General features: G+C 38.9%; 2 protein-coding genes across 4 annotated transcripts in view; one reads left to right on the top strand and one right to left on the bottom strand.

Moving 5' to 3' along the window:
* LOC307163494 (formyl peptide receptor 2-like) overlaps positions 1–21,987 on the top strand; it is a 322,109-nt gene that overhangs the window by 103,205 nt on the left and 196,917 nt on the right. The gene's annotated exons all lie outside the window — the stretch shown is intronic.
* shisa7b (shisa family member 7) lies at positions 98–19,002 on the bottom strand. 2 transcript variants are annotated; one of them, XM_079879536.1, is made up of 7 exons: positions 18,806–19,001; positions 18,188–18,464; positions 11,860–15,065; positions 11,510–11,667; positions 6,727–6,783; positions 5,169–5,354; positions 98–3,393 (listed from the first exon to the last, which is right to left on the bottom strand). In XM_079879536.1, exons 3-7 carry the CDS (start codon positions 12,537–12,539, stop codon positions 2,567–2,569), a joined length of 1,908 nt encoding a protein of 635 aa, XP_079735662.1. In that variant the 5' UTR covers positions 12,540–15,065; positions 18,188–18,464; positions 18,806–19,001; the 3' UTR covers positions 98–2,566. The 2 variants fall into 2 exon arrangements, with proteins under 2 accessions (XP_079735662.1, XP_079735663.1); XM_079879537.1 differs by lacking the exon at positions 6,727–6,783 and having other exon boundaries at positions 18,188–19,002.

Genomic DNA, 21,987 nt, shown 5'->3' with positions numbered 1-21,987 from the left:
AGAAACATATACATGTAAAAACCAACAAACAGATTTCATGATTCATGAGAAAAAGAACACGTGTCAGTCTCCAGAAAACAGCTTCTTTCTTAATGGCAAGAATTTTATTTACAAAATAATAATTAAAGTTTTTGCTGTAGATATTTTATGCATGGCATTGTGGCATTTTCCCCCATAAAATTTACAACAAGGTTTATGTATTTCATGGCAAGAAACATATCTAAAAGAAGAAGAAAATTAAATAAATAATACTGAAAAAAAAAAAAAAAAAAAAAAAGGTTGTTTATTCTGTTTTTCATAACTTTGGTGAATGCAGCAATGGAATTTTTTTTTTTTAATGATTTGTTTATTTTTTGCATTCAAAGAGACACTCACTTAAAAAATAAAATTATATTTTGGGTTTTCTGAAATGCACATTCTCTGATTTCACACAAAGCAAAAGTCAGATAAAATGCAAGATAAAGCATTCCAAAATAGACACTGAAATACACACAAGCACACAAATACAGACACACAAACTGGACACATACACGCCTTGACATCAGAAGTCAGCAATATGACATCATCAACACTGGCTTTGACATCTTCATGCGTTTTGTCTTTTCACTATGATTGCATCTGCTTTTTTGTTGAGTTACAAAGGTTAGAATCCACTATAAACTCAAATATAAACAGAAAACAGGAATAAAAGCAATTTCTAAAATCACAGAAAAAAATAAATAAAACAAAACAATGATAATAATCAATAATATGAATAATATCGATGACTATATATATTTATATATATATGCACGTAAATTGGCATGTGTACATATTTGAACATTCGGGATTCACTAATTTTTTTTTTCCTTTTCGACATATTTAACTTCAGTTTTATTAACAAGTTAATAAAAGCTTAAACATTGCAGAGTGATCTAAAATACTATATTATGGCCCAATAATCTTGCTCAGCCAGGTCGTTCTCACACATTCCACCACAACAGTGTCCATTTGATGTGGAGACAGCTGAAAAACACAGAAATCGCTAACAAAAAAGACATTTTTCTTGAATATAATATAGATAAACAAGACAGCTTTTACTCCTAAATCCTAACTCATCGGTTAGTTAGATAATAATGCATCTCAGTGTGACACAGAGTGTTGAAGTAGCTTTGCAGATTTTGTTCTATTTTTCTGTTTTGTACACTCATTGGCATGTAGCCTCTATGTTCCGCACAGCCGTGCCACCGGGAAAAGATAAAAAGCCGCAAGAGCACGGAAGCACAGACACACATGAAGAAGTTTCAGAATAGCCCTTGGATTAAATTGTCCATTGTATAAGTAAACCCTTTCCCCTGTCCCCCTCAATACAACAGCTTGAGTTGCAAATTAAGTGTGAAGACTATGCTGTCTTATTTGACATACTGCATGCCCATGATTAAATCTCAGCTCTTAACGCTTAATAACAGAACAACCGCAACAACTCCGGAACGTTTGATGCCGTCATACGAAGCTATTCTCCGACTGGTCAAACATGCAAGAAAGAGGCATGACTTCTATCAGTTTTGAATGGCTGACTTCGGTCACCAAATGTCTGTCTACTCAAATATTTCTAATTCAGATAGTATGACCTGATTTACCCATCAATCTGACAGCCTTTTGATTATATTATAAAACAGCCAAAATGTTATCCACAATGCAAAAAAGTATTCATGTCAACTTTGATTCACAGTCTTGAGTATAAGATGCTAAAAATCTCTGATCAACGATATAACACCCGTTTCCCAATGAAAATGTTTTCCTCCATTGTATTCCATATGAATAAGCTCTAATATGGCTGATGGCATTTGGACTCGTATTAACAGTGCAGACTTAAGAGTCAGGTCACGAAACGAGTGACATTTTTCAAGTTCCAAGTTCTTCTCTCTGGTGAATTTTCTGCGCTTGATGGCAAGTCACAATCCATTCCCAAGTCAAGAGAACGGTCAAATCATAGTTTCCGTGAGGTAATTCAGGACACTATTGGACATTTGTCAGTTTCATCCAGTATTTCTCATTGTTCTCTTATTTTACTGATGAAGGTGACACACACCTACACCTCTTTGAGAATGACACTTTGGCAAACTCTGAGGCAAGGTCAACTGCTGTCATTGGATTCAGAAAAAAGTAACCCCTAAACCAATTGGCTTTTACATTAGTTGGAATGCACTAACTAGAGAAAACATGGCCTATTCTAATAATGAACCTTTTCACTTTTGTGTCTCCTCAGATCACGTCTGAATGGTGCCATCGTGACACTATATGCTACACACATGTCAGAGGAAACCTGAGTCCCTCTTCACTTTTCTGTTTGTTGAGAATTTGACAATTTAGGGATCTACAGAATCACTTAGGGCATAGTCTCATATTCCTCTTTCTTTCAGTAGTGATACACTGTATTCTCTTCAAATGGGCCTCATTCCTGACCACCTTCCTCTTTTTCATTCTTCATTTCGGTCTTCTGCCTTTTTTTCTTCCCTTCCTTCGGCTTGCGCAATCACACCTCATTTATCCATCTCCTTACCATCTTCCGTCTTTCTTTTTGCACTCACACGGTTACTTCGTTCTTGCTCCCCGTCCTCAGCGCCTGACCTCCACCCCCGCCCCCTCCCCCACCTCCTCCGGGGAGGAAGTGCAGCTGTTCGATGGTGTTCTGGCGTTTGTTGGCGAAGGCCATCCGGCGAGCGTTGTGCGCCATCGCTCCAGGCCCTCCTCCGGAGCCGTGGACGTCCCCCCATCCCAAAGTCCCAGCCCCGTGACCCGACGAAATTCCAGCGACCGTGTGGTCTTGCTCGCGGCCGGAGGTAGGGTGCGAATTCATTTTGATCATGTGATGGCGGTCGAGTGACGGCGTCACGCACACGTTCTGCTGGGATTGCGCTTTCTGGTGGTAGGAGAGACGGGACGAGGTGGACACCATCCCGCTATAATCGGCCATCATTCGCTCTTCCAGGCGGTCTGGCGACACCAGGAGGCGTTCGTGAGACTTGCGCAAAGTCTGGGTGTTGGAGCTCTTGCTGGTGGTCATGGGTTTGTAATACTGATGCTGCTGGTTCTTGGAGAGGCGTGAGAGAGTGTTCCCCTCCCCCAGTGCCAGAAGCTGGTCTTGGGACATCACCCGGCGAGGCGGTTTACTCATCGTGTCAAAGGTGGGGTTGTACTGTGTCTGGGGTAAAGGGTAGGGGTTGGGGGTGGAAGTGGAACTGGGCACATGGATGCGTGTGCGGGACATGTTTAGCGGTAGGGTTCCCCGGGCACCCAATGTGAAGTCACCGCCCCAGGGCAGGTGGTGCTGGGAGGAGTGGAAGCTGGGTTGGGCATTGTTTGGCCTTCGCTTGGAGGTGTAATATCCGGAATATTCATCCAGGTTTTTTTCTGTAGTTAGGAAAATGTCAAATTAATATCATTCATAAATTTGACCATTTACACCTGGTATTAACATGCGTTTTAGTGATCAGATCGCACTTGACCACATTAAAACAATGCACTGGGACAGATGTTGACCACATTTAATGAAGGTGTAACATTCAAATGTGTTTTTGTTACTCGTCTTCAGCTATGGAATGCTAAAAAAAAAAAAAAAAAATCACTTAAAAATACTGTGTTGCAGATTTGTAACAGATTGATAACACTTCACAATAATGTTCAGTTTTTTAACATTAAATCATGCATTAGGTATGATAAACTAACAATGAACGGCATTAATTCATGGTGGTTAATATTAATTTCTTCATGTACTGAAACATTTTTTTATATTTGAATAGTTTATTAATATTTTAATTTTGATGTAAATATTTTTATATTTTAAAAACAATGAACAGTGAACAATTAAAGGAGAACTCGGGTCAATTTTAACATTGAGCTCATTTTTTTGTAAATTTGGAGTGCTGTCAGTACAGAGAACAACGACAAAAATCGGTGTTGCCTACAACGTGTTATCCTCTTTTTAAAATTTGCACCCTGTTGACTTAAATGGGGCAAGTTTTAAACCTGCTTTTAGCCTCTTAACATCCTTGATGTGTCATTACAAGTGCACAGCCATGTGAGTAAGTTTATTTAGAGTGAACACGGTGAATCTGACTGCAGTAGATGTGAAAGATATGAATAAAAATGCTAATAATTCAGCCAGCGCACATACCTGTATTTATTTCCTGTTTTCGGTCGAAGTCCACAGTAGTCGATTGTCGAGTTCACGTGCGTGATCATAGGTAACTAACTAACTGCGCGAACTCAACAATCGACTACTGTGGACTTTGACCGAAAACAGGAAATAAATACAGGTATGTGCGCTGGCTGAATTATTATCATTTTGATTATGATAAGCAAGGATGTTAAGATGCTAAAAGCAGGTTTAAATATTGCCCCATTTAAGTCAACAGGGTGCAAATTTTAAAAAGAGGATAACACGGTGTAGGCAACACCGATTTTTGTCGTTGTTCTCTGTACTGACAGCACTCCAAATTTACAAAGAAATGAGCTCAATGTTAAAATTGACCGGAGTTCTCCTTTAACATTTTTAAATTGATTGAATGCTTAATCTTTAGTCAATATCTGATTATTTTTTAGATTATTTCAACAAACTACAGAGTTCATTAAAAAGGAAATGCAAGAAATGATGAACAGCATTCAATTGAATTATCCATGAATGCTTATTAAATGTATTTAATTCAATTTAATGAATATAATTTCAGCTTAACATAACCTCTCTTGTAATACGTCAATGGTGATTTGCATTTTGTGCTGGTAAGTGAGATCGCACCGCCCGATCACACTGGAGTTGCATTGAAGGTTTAAAATATCCAGAAATGAAATGTATGTTAATGTTAGGTAAAATAGGGGCCAATCTCAACCCTTTTTTAAAAGCCATTTTTAACTGTAAGTCAACTTTCTGATGTAGTAATTTCCAAATTCTTTCAATTATAGGTTTCAGGCAGTGATTTAATATGACTGAATATGATCAAAAGAAATATTTGAAATAAAATAATATGAATTGAACATACAATAAAATTATATGTGCAAAAAATATCCAATGCCACAGAGCATCCTTCCTTAAAAAAGCAACAGTTGACCCCTTGCTACACTCTCTCACAGAGACCCTCTGAGTAGTAGCAGCGTTGAAATTACACACTCTTTTTCTGACACACACTCACCTAGTCTCTTGAGGGAGCTGTAGCGGTTAAGCTCTGGTTTCATGGCGGTCTCGTATGATGGAGGTAGCTGGGCAAGGTTGTGGAAGGAGTGAGAGAAGGAGGGGTGAAAGCCAGAATTATTGTGCTTGCTGGACATCAGTGTTCCTGTGGAGGCCAACTGGGTGTTGTTCATGCGTTGAACTCGCTCTAAGAGTGGAGAACAAAGGAGAATAAGACAAATAGCAACAACCGATGTGTTCAAAGCATATCTATATCTAGAATATGGGTCTAATTAAATGTGGGTGACTGGAACACTGAAGCTTTGCCCTGATTCTCTAAATGACAAGGGAAGATGTCTAAGAATGACTTACAATGCAATTGGAGCATTTGTGTGCCTAGACGACTGTTCATCGCTTCACTTTCCCTCTAAATTTAATATATCCTCATGTAATGATGCTATCCTTATTCATGTAGTAATTTGTTCCACAGACACTTTTTACTTAAAGTAATTTGCCGTACACATACTACAGAGAACGTCCCCCTAGAGCAACCTTGGTTTAAGCACTGCAGATTAAATGTAGTCAAGGACACAGTGGTCACATGGGAACTCAGCAATTCTCTAGTTCATAGATCATCCTTGCTGAGATTTAAACTTAAGTACCTTGGAGTTGGAGTCCGGTTCTTTAATCACTAACCCTAATTCATCATGGCATATGCAATATGTGCTATTTTGACCCATGAAGTTAAAAGTTAAAATGCTTTTTAATATTATTGCTTGCTATCTATCTATGCAGAATAACAAAAAAAAAAATTACATTATACAAAATGTGTTGATGAACAAAATTCCTTATTTGGTTTTACATCATCCCCCCCCCCCCCACCAACCCTTGAGGTCACAAACACTCAAAAAATAACAACAACAATAGTTATAATAGGAAAAAACATCTGAAAATGCCAATACCATAGACAATATATCCATCTATCTGGGTTGTGAGCCATGAATTCAAAGAAATTAATTTGACTTTTTTAAGATAGATAGATAGATAGATAGATAGATAGATAGATAGATAGATAGATAGATAGATAGATAGATAGATAGATAGATAGATAGATAGATAGATAGATAGATAGATAGATAGATAGATATTTTTTGCACTGTGAGAACCTGGACACAAGTTGCAATCCACAGCATCAGGACTTTTTTCACCCAATCTTTTGGTTCCATATCATATTCATATACTGTAGATATACTGCAATAAATATGAATATAATATTATGCATAAACATGAAGAAAAGACACTTTTTCTTCATGATATTTGGCATTCTGCTACTATGCATGCCAACACAGTTACTGAAGCTTTGCTGACTGGTGCAAACAGTGCTGGGTGCAGGACAAACAACAAGAAAATAGCTCAGGGTAGCGACAGAGTGGGAGGGCACGAGCAAACACACTCGAACCAACTAGACCAGGCCAAAGCAAAGGCAGTGACAAATACACACAGACAAATCTGAAGCTTTCTTACTGGTGCTCTCACACAAGCGAAACATTTGCACACTCTGCCTAAGCTCCTTGGCTTACCGATTGTAGATGTGTGTTTAGGGCTGGACCCAGTCTGGCCAAAACTGTGTTTCCCAGCTGCAAGAGAGCAGAGTGAACACCGACCCACTCCCAGTTCATAAAATACATTTGAGGCCTTTATGCACATTTAATATCTCAACTTAGAAACATGGTTATTGGTTGACCTGTCCCGAATGTCTATCAGCACAGCAAGTGAAAAACACAATGCGATGTGTAACGCTCCTGTTATAATGATTGAAACAGTCTAAAGCAGTTTTGTCATGCTGTACCACATCGCTTACGTGCAGTGTAGTCGTACTTGCACTTAGTCAATAATGGTGAAAACAATTATTTGCAAATATTATAACAACTGATTGGTGCCACTAAAATACTCTCACCACTGATTGGAAAGACCACCTTTGGCACATTCAAACTGCATGTGTTCCATTTAGCAAATGTAGCCAAACATTGAAACCTTGAGAGTGAAAAAAGGCAATTCAACACAAAATGGACCGAATCCTAGAAAGAGCATCATTTATGAAATCATGGCCAGCCAACACAGGCACAGACAATGAGGGCTGCATCCCCATAATATTAATTTAATATCTTTTCTTTTTTTTTTTAAATGACAGACTGGTAAAATTTTACTTTTGGTTTCCACAGTTTTAAATATTTGGTTACATCATTGAGATTAAATATGGTGGGTTTTTTTTCTTGCATAGGAATTTTAAAATTTGAAGATTTGAAATTTGAATTTTATGAATGCCTTTATATATACACTACCATTCAAAAGTTTGGGGTCAGTAAGATTTTTTTTTTTTTACTGTTTATTTAACAAGGATGCATTAAGTTAATCAAAAGTGACAGTAAAGTTAATGTTAAAAAATATGTACAGTATATTTCAAATAAGTGCTGTTCTTTTAAAGTTTCTATTATATATATATATATATATATATATATATATATATATATGAAGAGCTCTTTTCCAAAACGGGATAAACGCCATTTTTAAAAAAAATGAGTTTGTCATGTCATTTTGCTGTGTACTGGACCTATTCACTGCTCCATCAACGTTTCATGACAAATCGCTATATTTACTTGTTTAAAATGTACTGCAAGATGCAGTTTCTTTCCAAAACGAGATAAGCGCCAAACCTATTTTTAGCCTAAACGGGATATATCCTCTCAACCAATCAGAATTCGGTGAGCGTTCTACGCAATCCAAATAGGCGGCGATCTGAACAGAGGTTTGTTACTTTGTTTATGTTCATTCATTCCTCAAAATGAGTGCTTTAAACTGTAGTAACACTTTAGATGGCCTTGATGAGCCAGTGAGACCTACACCTGGGGGTAGAAAACGCAGACTGGACAAAGAAAATCACAAAAAACAACAAAAAAAGAAGGTTCGTCACTCGGGTGGCGCGTTAATACCAACAGTGGGATGTCAACACAAAGCTGCCGCCAAAGGTTTCTGTCAGGCCGAGAGGCTGTCGCCGGACGATCTGATGGTAAATTTCAACTATTTTTATGAAAAACAAAACAAGGTTGACCAGGACCAGGCCATACTTCATCTCCTGGACATCACGCAAGTGACAAGGAAGCGTCCGAAAGTCCAGGACATTAACAAACAAAAAGACCGGAACGTATCTGTTAAGTACAGTCTTTTGTGCAACAGACATCCGGAGAATGTGCCCGTTTGCAAGGCGACCTTCATAAAAGTGTTTGGTGAGTACAACTTTCGTTTCAGAATTGACTAGTATAATACTGTTTTGTAGGTTTCCCCCTCGCGATAAAGATATTTTCCTGTAAAGAAGCCTGCTAACGTGACATTAAAAGTACTGAATAGTTCTAATAGCCTAATAGCCTAAATGTGTTACTAAATGATTTGAATGTATTTTTAACATTGTTGTATTTAAGGACTGGTATTTGTATGTGTGTTATTTTTAAATTATTTGTTTTATGTGGTGGACAATATTAGAACATATCACTGGGAATATGTATTTTATTTTTACTATTTATTTTATTTTACTATTTATTTTATTTGGCTTTTATTTATTTCATGCATTTGCACTTATTTAATTTATATTCATTTATACTATGAGTACCTGATTATATGTTGCATGTTCTCTTGTTTGTTTTTTAAAAGACAAACCATCTTTTTTTTTTTCAAAAATTGATGGATTTATAGCGTTTTGAAAAATAAATAAATAAACTTTGAATTTATCATCAACAATATTGTTGTTTGATTTAATAATCATTGTTCAACGTGTTCAGACTGAGCCAAAAAAACATTTTAATTAGGATAAATTGAATATTCACAAAATGTGTGGGTCTAGGTAAAAAATGTAATTTTCCTGAAAACTACTGAAATGGATTTATCCCGTTTTGGAAAAGAGCTCCTCATATATATATATATATATATATATATACACACACACATACACAGTTGTAATCGAAATTATTGGCAAAATGTACAGATTTTCAGCTGTTTACAATGAACAAATTAAACAAAAGTAATTGAAATAGCTCAACACAATAAATGTTTTTATGTAGTTTGGCCAAACTTAACTGAAAATGCAACTTTAATGCAAATGCAAATTTAACAGAAAATGCAACTTTTAATGACTTCTGTAGTTTCAAAATTGTTCAACCACTTCACGGCAAGCATCTTAAGGTGGGCATACACTGTGCGATGTCTGTGCGATTTCAGCGCGATGTAAAGCCAAAGCTCGCGTTTTATGTGCTCACACTATACGGTCCGATCATCGAGCTGCGACTTGACTGCTCACACTAAACGTGTGAAATATGTGCGATAAACCCCCGTGCCGGGTTGCGCCAATCGACCATGATATCGTGTATCCAGAGATATTGTCAAAACAAGCATCAGCTATCAATATCAAGAGTATTTAGTATTTCCAATGTATGTATTCAATTATTATTAGTATTATTTTATTATTATTAAATGTATAGGCTAATATAATTAATTTGCCACGCAATAATTTTATAGCGCATCCCCGCATAACCGACATGCTGCGAAGATTAGATAGAAGAGCTTACTACTCCTCATTGAAAATTGTCTACATTTTTTTAGATCGATTACAATGAATTATAGGCCTATAATTAAAATGATTAACAGTCTATGTCCGAACACTGCAATAATCAGTCATCAATGAAAATTAAAAACAGCTTTATTTCAAAAGTAGCTTGTTTAACGTGAACATTTAACGTGGGAAGATGTGGGTAGTATGGTTTATCCATTTTGCAACACGAACTGGAGGTAAGCAACAGTAATTTGTAGCTAGCTTGATATCTACAGAACTTAAAGATCTCCCTCTTTTTCGTTTTCTTTCTTGCTGCATTAAAGATGAAAAGGTTAAACTTCTGTTTTCGCGCAGGCGCAGTGAGGGAAAAAACACTGAGTTTAGGGCAATCGAACTAATCGAACGTTGTAGCTCTGCTTCAACTGTGTGATATAGTCACGAGGAGCGACCAAAATTTCTGACATGCCAGAAATTCATCCGACCATCCGGTTAATCGCCTCTCGTTTCCAACTGTACACTTCACGAACACTGCACGACAAACGACGCACGACATAGGCCATACCCAAAAAAGAGTTGCACAAGTCAGAATTCGGCTCAAAATCGGACGAAAATAGCACAGTGTATGCCCGCCTTTAGAAGGTGCAAAGCAGCCCCAGAGCATCACTGAGCCACCACCAAAAGTTCCTGTTTCATTTCTTCGCTACACAGAACAGAATCCCAAAACTTCTGTGGCTTATTTATATGATTTTGAGCACTTTTCTTGTGCTTTTAGGTCTTGGAGTCCTGGCATGGAAACTGCATGCATTTAGTAGCCTAAGGGGCCTTAAGTTGAAACCTCAGTGCCTGTTACCACCAAGTCTCGCTGCAGATCTTTTGCAGTGACTCGAGGGTTTTTCTGAATTTGCCTTCTCAGAAATCTGGTTGCAGCCGTTGATTTGTGCTGTTGTGAGGGATTCTATTTAGGGAGTTGAATAATTTTGAGACTGTGGAAGTCATTAAAAGTTGCATTTTTAGTTGGATATGGGGAAACCACTTGAAACATTTGTTGTGTTGAGATATTTCAATTACTTTTGTTTGATTTGTTCATTGGAAACAGCTGAAAGTCTGTACATTTTGGCAATTAAGCGGATTTGCAATGGGGGTTGAATAATTTCGGTGTGTGTGTGTGTATATACGTGTATACATACACACACACACCTCACCACTTGATTTTCAACTGGTTTAAAGAGTGCTGTGCAGTGCATTCAGTTAATTATATATATAATTAATTAACTGAATGCACTGCACGGCACTCTTTAAACCAGTTGAAAATCAAGTATCACAACTAATACCATACTTTAACAGACATTTTATTCATTGGCCCCTGATTACTCCTCACTTTCTAAAAGTGGCCCCCGAGCTGCATACTTTAAGTATCTGTGTTAAGGATGTTGGTCAATTCTTTACTTCCTTTACTGCTGCTCTCTTTGCATGTGGTTATTACAAAGCATCTTTTGTCTATGAAGCAGGATTAATGTGACTCATTTCTGACACATCCTCTGTTCTACATTACCTCATACACTCAGGCTTTTCAATCTGTCGACTAAATCATGCCTCCAGACTTCATTTCTGTGCTGTTGATTAATTCAAGTGCCTATTTCTCTAGATCAACTCATTCATTCCCCTGCAAGTTTATACACGTTGCATACATGCATTGTTTCCTTTGCTTAATATTTTGCTGTTATTCGATCTATAACTCTTATATGTGGGTGAGATAGACTCACTCCGGTTATCTTTGCTCTGGAGGACAGGAGTGTAGAAGTTTTTCAATGGCCGCCCCAGCGTGCCCTCACTGGAGGTGGCGGTTGTTAGGACCGTGCTGTTGTTCCTCTCTCCTTGCTGGACCGGACTAGACTGGTGACGCAGAATGTCCACCAGCGCTCTGAACAGAAAGAGATAAATAGTACAAATGAAAGATGAGTGTATGACGAAATCAAAAAGCAAAAGCTGAAAGAGTCTGACATCAAAATCACAACGGATCTCTTCATCTGGCAGTCACTGGTGCAGACTCAGATGTGTACAGCATTGTCTCCTTCCACTTTGTGAGTGCAGTCATAATGGGCCTTTCACTCACCTAGGCATGTTGATGTCTCTATTCCTCGGTCGTCGAGACAGTTTATGGAAGGCCACTTTAATCCCAATGGCCACAGCCATGGTAAAAGAGATGACTCCCCCAATGACGTAAGCCGTGCTGTTGCTCTGTTGCTGCAGCGGGTCAAAATCTGGGTCGTGTCGGACCGGGGGATGAGTGACGGGTCCCGGTGTGACGGCCCAGTCAGGTGAGATGTAATTATTGCAGGAGGCTTGGTCTAGACGGCTGCGCTGGTGCTCACAGCAGAAGCGATAATGGCAGGTGCCACAGCAGTATATGTAGGTGCCCCTGGTGCAGTTGAAAGTGTTGTCGAACTGTCCCATCACGTCGTAGTAGCCCTGACACCAGTCCACGTCCACCAGTCGCCGAGGAGGAGGCGCCACCTGTGCGGCTCCCAGCGGGGGCTTCAGGGCGTCGGCTGTTACATTGCGGGGTAGCATAATCTGCGGCAGGGGTCTCGGAGGGATCTCGGCTGCCTCTGGCTCTGCCGCCATGGCAGCAGCCTCCTTGTCCCGCATGTCAGGCTGAGGGACCTTGCGGCCACGTCCTCGCAACAGAAGCAACACCGGCCCCCCATTCACAGAGGAGCGTTCCGAGGTAATAGTCACTGTGGAGACCACAGGGCAGAACAGAAAGAAAAGCAAGATGGCAGCGGGTGGCATCTTGATACAGGGGACTGTTTTTTTTTTTTTTATCAAAGATGAAAAAAAGTGAAGCCTTCGTACAAAAGACTACTGAGGCCTACAAAAAGCTGACGTCTATCAAAATTTGCAAGTCAATGTGGCAATATATAAGACATGTAGACAAGTTAATCTCTATTTCACATGTGCATACACTAGTATGCAAATTATTTCATATGCAAAATACACATCCAAGTGCGGGAGTTCAGATTGAAGAAAAAAGCATGAGACTCGCAGTTAGGGTGTAAACATATTTCTGAGGAAATTATTAACAAGAATGAGGTAAATCTATGTACAAGTTTTATGCTTAATGGGTGAGAGTTGGAATGCTTGAAAATGTTGATCTGACACAAAATCAAATATATGGAATCTTCTCTATGAAAAAATTAAAAAGAACAAAAAAAACAACAGCTTTAGAAATATGACAATGACAATAAAGTATTTGACTTTTTTTGCAAGCAATTTAGTTCTGTAAACAAAATGTATATTTTAACAATGTAAACTTTTTAAAGTGTCAAAGTCATGGGAACATCCTCTTAAAGGTGGTTTTGTTTAAGTCTGTGTAACTGAACTGATCTATGGCACAAACAACTCATTCAAGACTCAATCTGAGTTCACCTTATGGGCAACATGTAAACATTTCTGTTTGAGTGTAAACTATATCTCACCAAATGCTCTCTATTCTGGTTGGCACTTCAATTCTCGACTCACTAACCAACCATTGTAGAAAGAAACAGTTAATACTACTCAGCTATTCTGTGTGATTTGTAAACAACTGTCATTGCCAGCTTCAAGAACTGATGTTGTCTTGTAAACAAATCTCAGTTGGTTGGTCGCTTTAGGCTTTAATCATCAATGAGAATATCTTGCAAGACTAACAAGAATACCTTTCAAGGTCATTGAGGTTCTGTTGTGCGGTCCAAATTGTCAAGCTAACAGTGTCAGTTCTCAAGAAAAATACTAAGTACTTCATCTTTTCGAGTTTCAGAAGGAAGTTATTGAGGCTAGAGATAAAAGGTAGGACGAAGCGATGAAAGAGCAACTTTCAAGAGTTCAAGAGAAATGGGGAAGAGCTGATCTTTTCTCTAAAGGTGGCACCACGGAACAAAGGCTCATTACGAAGGCTTTGGAAGAGTGTAGGTCGGTTAGGGCACTCGCGAAGTGTAACAAGCAGCAGGTATATATTAGTTCCTGGCTTGACGCCACAAGTCAGGCCAAAAAGGAAGAAGTGTTCAGGAAAGGAAGAAAGGAAATGGAAGGATGGACTGAGTCTAGGTAAAGGTTGAGGGTCTATGTGTGTTGGACCCTCTTGCGTGAGTGTCTCTGCTCTGGATTTAGCTCAACCCAACAGAATAAAACAAACGGGGGCTTGGGCCCAGTTCTGGCAGGACAGCATGGTTGAGCCCACTGAACAGGCATGAACAAGTCGGGATTCATCCGTCAATGTGGAACACGTGTGGACCGTCAAGCAAACGCACCAAAAGACCTATCCTAAGTGTTAAAGAGCGTCTTTTCAAGTAGTGGGACAACTTTAAACGTCGTCCCACTGTCAACACAGTAAACGCGTCAATGGCTCGCTGGTGAATATGGCAGATTACGGAACGTCAAACCTTGACCACCGTCGAACATATAGACCTCTAAAAATATTCCTGAATATACCCATGCATCTGCTGTTCTAGAATGGTCAAGCCGAATCCTCTCAACGCTGGCAGGGATCTTGACGTTAGTATGGCTATGAGACGTATGGCTTCAGTATCTAAACCCTTCAGAGACTCCTGAGGGTTCTGCTCTAAATGTGCGGAGTCCGTAGAGGTGGGAGGAGCAAACGAGATGGATGAGTAAAGAGATCTGATGGATAAGCAGAGTAAAACGGGCCTTAGTGAGAGGAACGGACGACTAATCAACAGAATTAGCAGCAGCTCACTTTGGAAAGTTTAATGAGGCTTGTGCCAGCCATCCATAAGCCCGTCCATCCATCGATCAATCGATCAGGAGCCGAACTCTCTCAAGCTAATGCATGCATAACGGCCACTCTTACATAAAGCATGTTTAACCAATAATGCACTGTTCTCCCTATTTTGGGGAGCAAAAGCTGCTTGTTGTGTGCAACTCAAATTAAATGATGTAAATATAAACGATACACCCTGGGAACTATTACATGCTAGTCAGTAGTGAAAAAAGATGAAAATTAAGAATTAAAGTTGGTGTAAATTGTGGTTAAATGGATGAACAAAAATGCAAAAGTACTGGTGAAATAATTTCTTGCTTCTGGTTGGCACGGTTAGTGTTTGGCACTGGTTTTGGTAGCAAAAAGTCAAGGAAAAAATCTTCAATCTGTGCAAATCAACATCCTTTCAAAAAGCCCCTGGCTCACAAAAACAGTGATGGTTCGTCTGCTTTAGAAAAGATGATGACTTCCTATTCCTGGCTGGGACTCCAGTCGTTTTCATCCAGGCTGATGGCTCTTCGTCTTGGCTTCTGTTTTCCTTGGTTAGTCTTGGATTTTCACTGAAAGACAAAAGAAAGTGAATAAATCAAATCCCTGGATCAGTAGAAACTCATATAGTCAGCCTAACGGTACACAGCTTCATGATTTATTTATTTAACATGTATGTGTGCATTAAAAGTACCATTTCGGCAACGAGAACAATGCTGAGCCAAATGAAGATAAAGATGTGTTCTGGCTTGTTTATTGAACCAATCAGATAAGAGTTCAATCAAGAGCCAGCGAGAAGCTCATTTTATTGGCTATAAGAAGAAGGTGGACCCGTCCTCCTCCTCGCACTTGCAAAACCGTTTTATACAGTCTATGTGCAAAACTCAATGAGTGCCAAAACTGTAACAGCAAGCTAAAAGACAGACGGAACTATATAAATCGGGTTATTTCGGGAACTTTTTTGCCCCATGTAACACCCATGGCCCATGGCAACAGTTTATTTTTTTACACAAAGGTTGGTTTTACACAATCAATCTGTTTTGCAGTTCTTGACTCTGTTGTTTTCAATTGCAAATTGCTGTTTACAGGCTTGCAATGCTTTTGGTCGTATTTTGGCGGGGGTGAGGGGGTCGTGCCAAAAGTGTAAGTGCGGAAAAAAGTCAGATGAATACAGATCATGTTTAATTTGCGTTAGCATGAAGCTGCAGTTTCACAATACATGAATTACACTTACAAATAACAGCAAAAAAGGTGATTTATACCTTTACAAATCTTACCCTGCACATCCAACTCTTTATGGCATCATTTTACCTTCATAAACTTCTTATTACTGAGTGCAACGCTGACCTACATCTCCCACTATATGTCTCTCTTTTGAGATATATGATATATGATTTTATTTTTATGCTTTGTGTCTATTCAATTCTAAAAGAAATAAATCAAATTACATTAAATTAAATTAAGTAACTTTTTTATTTAAAAAATGTTATTCACTGAATATTCCAACATTGAATATTACCATATGTTTTTCTAATACATCAACAATTTCCTTCAATTTCCCATTAAAAATAGCTGTATTGTTTATATAATATTACTCACACCAACATGTAAGATTTCGGCTTTTATACTGACACCGACATATAACATTTACACATTCAACCAGACAATGACTGCAATCAGTAAACTAGTTAAAATTCTTAACAATAATATGAAGAACTGTGCATTCAGTTTCAGTTGTTTCCCTACAACCAAAATCATCCACAATCCTGTGGCTGTGAATCACATCAGCCTCCACAATCAACAAGGTGCAAAGTGTATGCAATATGCACACCATATTTTTTGCATATAGTAGTGCGACCTCAGCTTTCTCACATACTGAGTCACATCTACGGCAGTGAATAACATGCACATGTTAGCATAGCTGATGCAAAACAGTGAATCTTAAAACCTCAATGGCAGGGTGTAAATAAGCAAATAACAGCCACTTAAAAAAGGCTTGTGGGAACATACTGAAGGCTTAATACGCTCAGAGAGATGCAGCTTTGGACGACGCGAGAGAGGAAGCGGGGGGTGACACAGCCACAGATGTGTGCGGAGTGGGGGGTTGGCAGGGCAGAGAGAGACCCTATTGAGAGGAGAAGAGAAGACAGGAAGGATGCAGGGATGGGGGAGGAAGGATCTTAAGGAGCAAGGACCCTTATGGAAGAAGGAATGAGGTAACACACAAGGCTACGCACCTTTAAACAGCCCCTCACAAGTGCATCTTATGCTGTTTTACAGTGCGCTTTATGCTCACCAAGTTGCATCTTTTCCGGAGTTGCCATCGGCAACGCCTTGTGTGGCTAATGATGTGAAGCGGAGAGACAGGGTCCTGGAAACACGGGCTCGTGAAAGCGGAGCCTCACAGATGTGTGATACAACATCTGCACGTACTCCTCTAACACACATGCACACTAACTCTCCAAAGACGGCCTGAGCATGCCACACTACACGCCTCTCGTCCTTCCTTCTCTCTCATACACTCTTTATTTTTCTCGATCTTTTTGACAGTGCGTGGGTCGAAAGTGTTCTCTTAGAATAGCTCTGCTGCAGTGAGTGAGATAGAGAGGGATGTGACATAGAGATGGGCAGATGGATCACCTCTCTTAGTTCACTCGTTTCATCCTCCCTTTGCGGTAAATAGGCCTACATACTTCTTCCTATAAGCGAGCGCAATACACATCTCCATTCATCTGCCTCTTCCTCTCCATTCCCCACCCCTTCATCCTCCTCCTGATCATCATCATCAACCCTGTTTCTCTGACTCAGGAGGATGGGAGGCATCCGTCCCATCCACAAGCAGGTGCAGATGACAGATGCCAGGCCAATATGCAGCCCATTACCATTTTATGAGCGAGCACACAGCGAAATGGGAATGGAGAGATGAAGGGCAGAAAGAGGACAGTAGGCCTTAGAAGATAAAAATCAAAGTAGCTTTCAGGATTTTAAAGTCTGTTAGTTAGCAACAAGTCGTAGTACAAAAAAAAAAAAAAGAAAAAAAAAAAAGCTTTGTGCTGTCATTTACAGATGAAGAGAAATGAACAAAGACACTTAAGTGTAATTTGTTAAGTGAAACACTGAAGGATTTGCTTAATTATGTGCATTTTGCGACACTTGAATGCGTGTGTTGACAATGCGCCATAGTTACAAGTGACAAGCCGTTAACAAAAAAACATGCTTGTTTTCCTATCACAATGAGGACTTTCCATTGACTTCTATTGTTTTATACTGAGGTAATTACATTTTTAAACCCCTTTCCCTAAACTTAACCCTTTAAGACACATTTTTTGCATTTTTATATATTCATTCAAACATTTAGTTCACAATATAGGCAAATTCTGACCCAAACACGCAAACAAGACTATAGCAATCTATACACACAGCAGCATCATGGCAGATCTCAGGGAGGAAATTAACATTCCAGTGGCGGACGACACACGCTGTGCGACACCAATCCCCATGACATGTATCCATCCCTGATCTTACATTCCTTAAGAATATTCAAAATGTAGCTCACAACAGATGTGTTCATAAACAGAAATCAACCAAAAAAAAAAAAAGGCTTTAATGAGCGCGCGACCTATGTGTATGCGATCCTCGCGCACGTTGCAGCAGTAACAGCATCAGATGGGAACAAAATGAAGGCACGTCTTACCTGCGTGTGTTGCAACAGCTGCCCGCTTCGAATCTGTGGAAAATGATGCGGAGACTGAAAGAAATGCGATACAATAACCGTTCAAAGTTATTGTTGCCCCTCTCTTGGCTGACAGCAAATTGAATAAGATGATGCAGCACGCGCAGTATTCACAGAGATGGGGTCTTGCGTTTCTTAACAGCTCTTGGTTCGTAGAAAAAGACGCAGTTTTGTGGCATTGGCGATGGGAGAGTGTCTTATTTAAAGGCGAATAAAACCTCCACTCGTCCAGGGTGTTCTACAAAAAAAATTATCAGTTTCAAAATATAGTTTGCATTGAATCACAAGTCATAAAAACGTCAAAGGAATAAGTGGACGTCTCCAAATATCAGCAAAAATATCGACCATGCGTAATTTACAGTCCAACGAGAAAAGAAAACGCAGAATACTCCGTGCATCCAGGTAAAAATGGGTTATTTTCATATAAAACGCTATTGACTATGCACAGTCTAATCCGAATGTTGCCAAATACACATAAAACGGCTGATTAATTAGACGCGCCCGGCAATATCCGTTTCCCTACTATTTAAATGACCGTGTTATTCCGCTTTCAACAAATTCAATGGGCTCCAGATCTACCTCCGCGCCACTGAAACGCAATTGCTCCCACAAAGGTCCGCTTCGCTCAGTTTACATCGATTGGAGCGAGATGCTTGCACGTGGTTTCATTTGCTAAATGTTGGAAATGATCTGCCAATCGTTGGCACGCGTTATTGGCTGAGAATGTCTTTTCTGCGCGTGCTGGGTTTTTAGGGAAAATCAACTGACGCTCGTTCGCAGACTTGCACGCGCTCATGAGATTCTAGCGCGCGAGAATTGATGAACATTCTTAAAACGGGCTGGATTTTATTAACTTATTTCTTTCCGAGAAACGAAGAACAGAATGACAAACTATAGAGTTTAGTTCTTCCATTTGGGCGACAGAAATGTATAAAAAAAAAAAGGATTGTGCCATTGGTTTCCGTGGTAACCGAGGCATCCCATAACAATGATTCTTGATTGATTTCTCTTTTTCTATAAGGTGAATCCCAAGAAATCAAGAGCATGCCCGGGTCCATTTTGAGTCCAAAATCAAAAGAAATTATAGTTTGTTTTTATTCATGGCCCATTTATATTGGTATTATGATGACAATATTTTCATGTTGGCTATATGGATTTTATTAACTTATTTCTTTCCGAGAAATGAAGAACAGAATGACAAACTATAGAGTTTAGTTCTTCCATTTGGGCGACAGAAATGTATAAAAAAAAAAGGATTGTGCCATTGGTTTCCGTGGTAACCGAGGCATCCCATAACAATGATTCTTGATTGATTTCTCTTTTTCTATAAGGTGAATCCCAAGAAATCAAGAACATGCCCGGGTCCATTTTGAGTCCAAAATCAAAAGAAATTATAGTTTGTTTTTATTCATGCCCATTTATATTGGTATTATGACGACAATATTTTCATGTTGGCTATTTACATTTTTCCTGTTCTGTAATGCTAACAATCGCTTCCAACGAAAAAACTAAAATTCTAGTATGTCATAAATCATTGAATTAAGACATTTTAATAATACTATAATACTAATAATACAATGGAAATTTTACTATAATTTAAACTAATTGAGAAATGGTAAAAAAAAATTCTCTATTACATTAATGAACATCTATTGGGAAGAATGGGGATAAAAAAAAAACATGATAATCAGGGGTAAGTGTCTCATGAAAATAATTACATTATATCACAAACTGTATATTTTATTTAGGGCTGAAATAGGACTAATTATTATTAAAAAGAAGACGATGCATAATAATAATAATTATATAATAAAACATTCTACAATAAGAATATTATTCAATAAACTATCAAATTTTTCTTTGGACAAAAATAAAGAATAAAAATGCATAAGCTGAATATTAGTACTTTAAGTATTCCTGTCACACCACACATGACTAAAGACTGCAAAACAGCAAAAGGTGATTAAAATAGTGAAGATTTTCACTTTCTCTTAATATATATTTGATTTCTATATGTATGTTACTGAAGAATTTTTACTCCTGAGTGATTGAGTTACTTGAATGTTGATTGTGAATGAATCAGAATGAGTTCCTTTTTGTCACTTGGCCTAAAGTGAATGCGTTACCTCTCACACTTGTGTAACAGTAGCAGAGTCGCCATGTTGTATACATGTGAGGTCTTGGAATGCTGGCATTGGTTATCACACATTGCGGAAAAGGCACGATGGTTTCAGGAGGCATTCTGGAGGAGACAGCATTGCTCTTAAGTATCATACCGCAGTCTGAAGGCAGCACACTTTAGGACATTGGGGTATGAGCATTGCGATCTGCAGTGACGTGAGAGTGAATGTTTGTATTTGGGGCATGACAATGACTCCCTGTGTTGCTGGAGGCAATGGTTGGGTCAGTCTTGTCACTGTGGGAGCTTCATGGTAGTGAACCTGCCAGAAGTGCTCGTAGCTTCGCACACACATACGCGCTCTCACACACAGCCAGATGACTCAAACGGTCCTGCAGCCGCTGGCCCAAACCAAATGAGTCACAGAGCCGCACACAAAAATAATCACACAAAAACACGGAATCACACGCTCACACATGCGTGAAGAGAGGAAAAATGTGAAAAACAGGTTCAGGTGTGGGACAAGTTCAAGGATGGCGTTTTGTTAAGAGTGGTTAAACACCAGAGCATAAAGAGTTTGGAGGTTCGGTCAATATGATGTCAATGCATTGGGATATGTCTTTTACACAATGAATGTACAAAAGCGAAGGACTTCTAAGGCACTCTTAAAAATGTACAAATTGCTTTATATAACAAACAAGTCACACTTCAGTTTAGGGTCCAATTCTCACTATTAACTAGTTGCTTATTAAATCACGTATTGATGCTTTATATTCACATATTCATCCCTTAATCCTACCCAACCTAAACTTAACAACTACCTTACTAACTATTAATAAGCAGTAACTAGGGCCCTGTTTACACTTGGTATTAAGATTAAGCGTTTTGGTCGATCATTAGCAGACGAGGAAGACACATTCCCATTTACACGACTTCAAACCAAACTTAGGTCTTCAGCCGATAAATTTAAATCCCACCTGGCTATCGTGCTTCCCAAAATGTTTACACATTAGGTGGAGAGTGGGGTTCAAACACATTTGGCCACGAGCGCATACGAAAGCAATCCGGTCGAATGTGTTTTCGACTACCTCCGGAAGCGGTTGAAAGTGGACAAGCTCAAAACGCATTAGACTCCGTTTACATCATCCACTTGTGATCAGATCGACCAAAGCGTATCTTAATACCAGGCGTGAACTAAGAGTTTATTGAGGCAAAAGTTGTAGTTAATAGTGAGAATTGGACCCTAAACTGAAGTTCTACCCAAAATACCAAGCTTTTATCTCAAAGACAGACAGGAAACATTTTAAATAAAGCATTTAACAAAACATTAGTTCGGTCTTAAATAAAACATATTTACTGTTCAAAATGAAAATGAGGAGTGCATTGGACTGGATTATGTTCACTTCATAGTTCATACATCCATGAAAAATCACTTTGGATATAAAGCTAGCAAATATAGCTCAGAAAAGTGAAGTTAGCTCTGAGCAACATGTGTTTGCAGATTTAAGATTGTTTGTAATGCAGAGACATTCATTTAATCTCCACATATTTTGGGGCACTACTGTACATCCTAAAGAGTATTACTTCAATCTGCACACTGTTGTTCAAAAGTTTGCAGTAAGGTTTTTTTTATGTTTTTGAA

Source organism: Squalius cephalus, assembly GCF_949319135.1.
Source record: "Squalius cephalus genome assembly, chromosome: 8".
NCBI lineage: Eukaryota > Metazoa > Chordata > Actinopteri > Cypriniformes > Leuciscidae > Squalius > Squalius cephalus.
The sequence above is the reverse complement of the archived record's forward strand: the minus strand, read 5'-3'. Positions and strand labels throughout refer to the sequence as shown.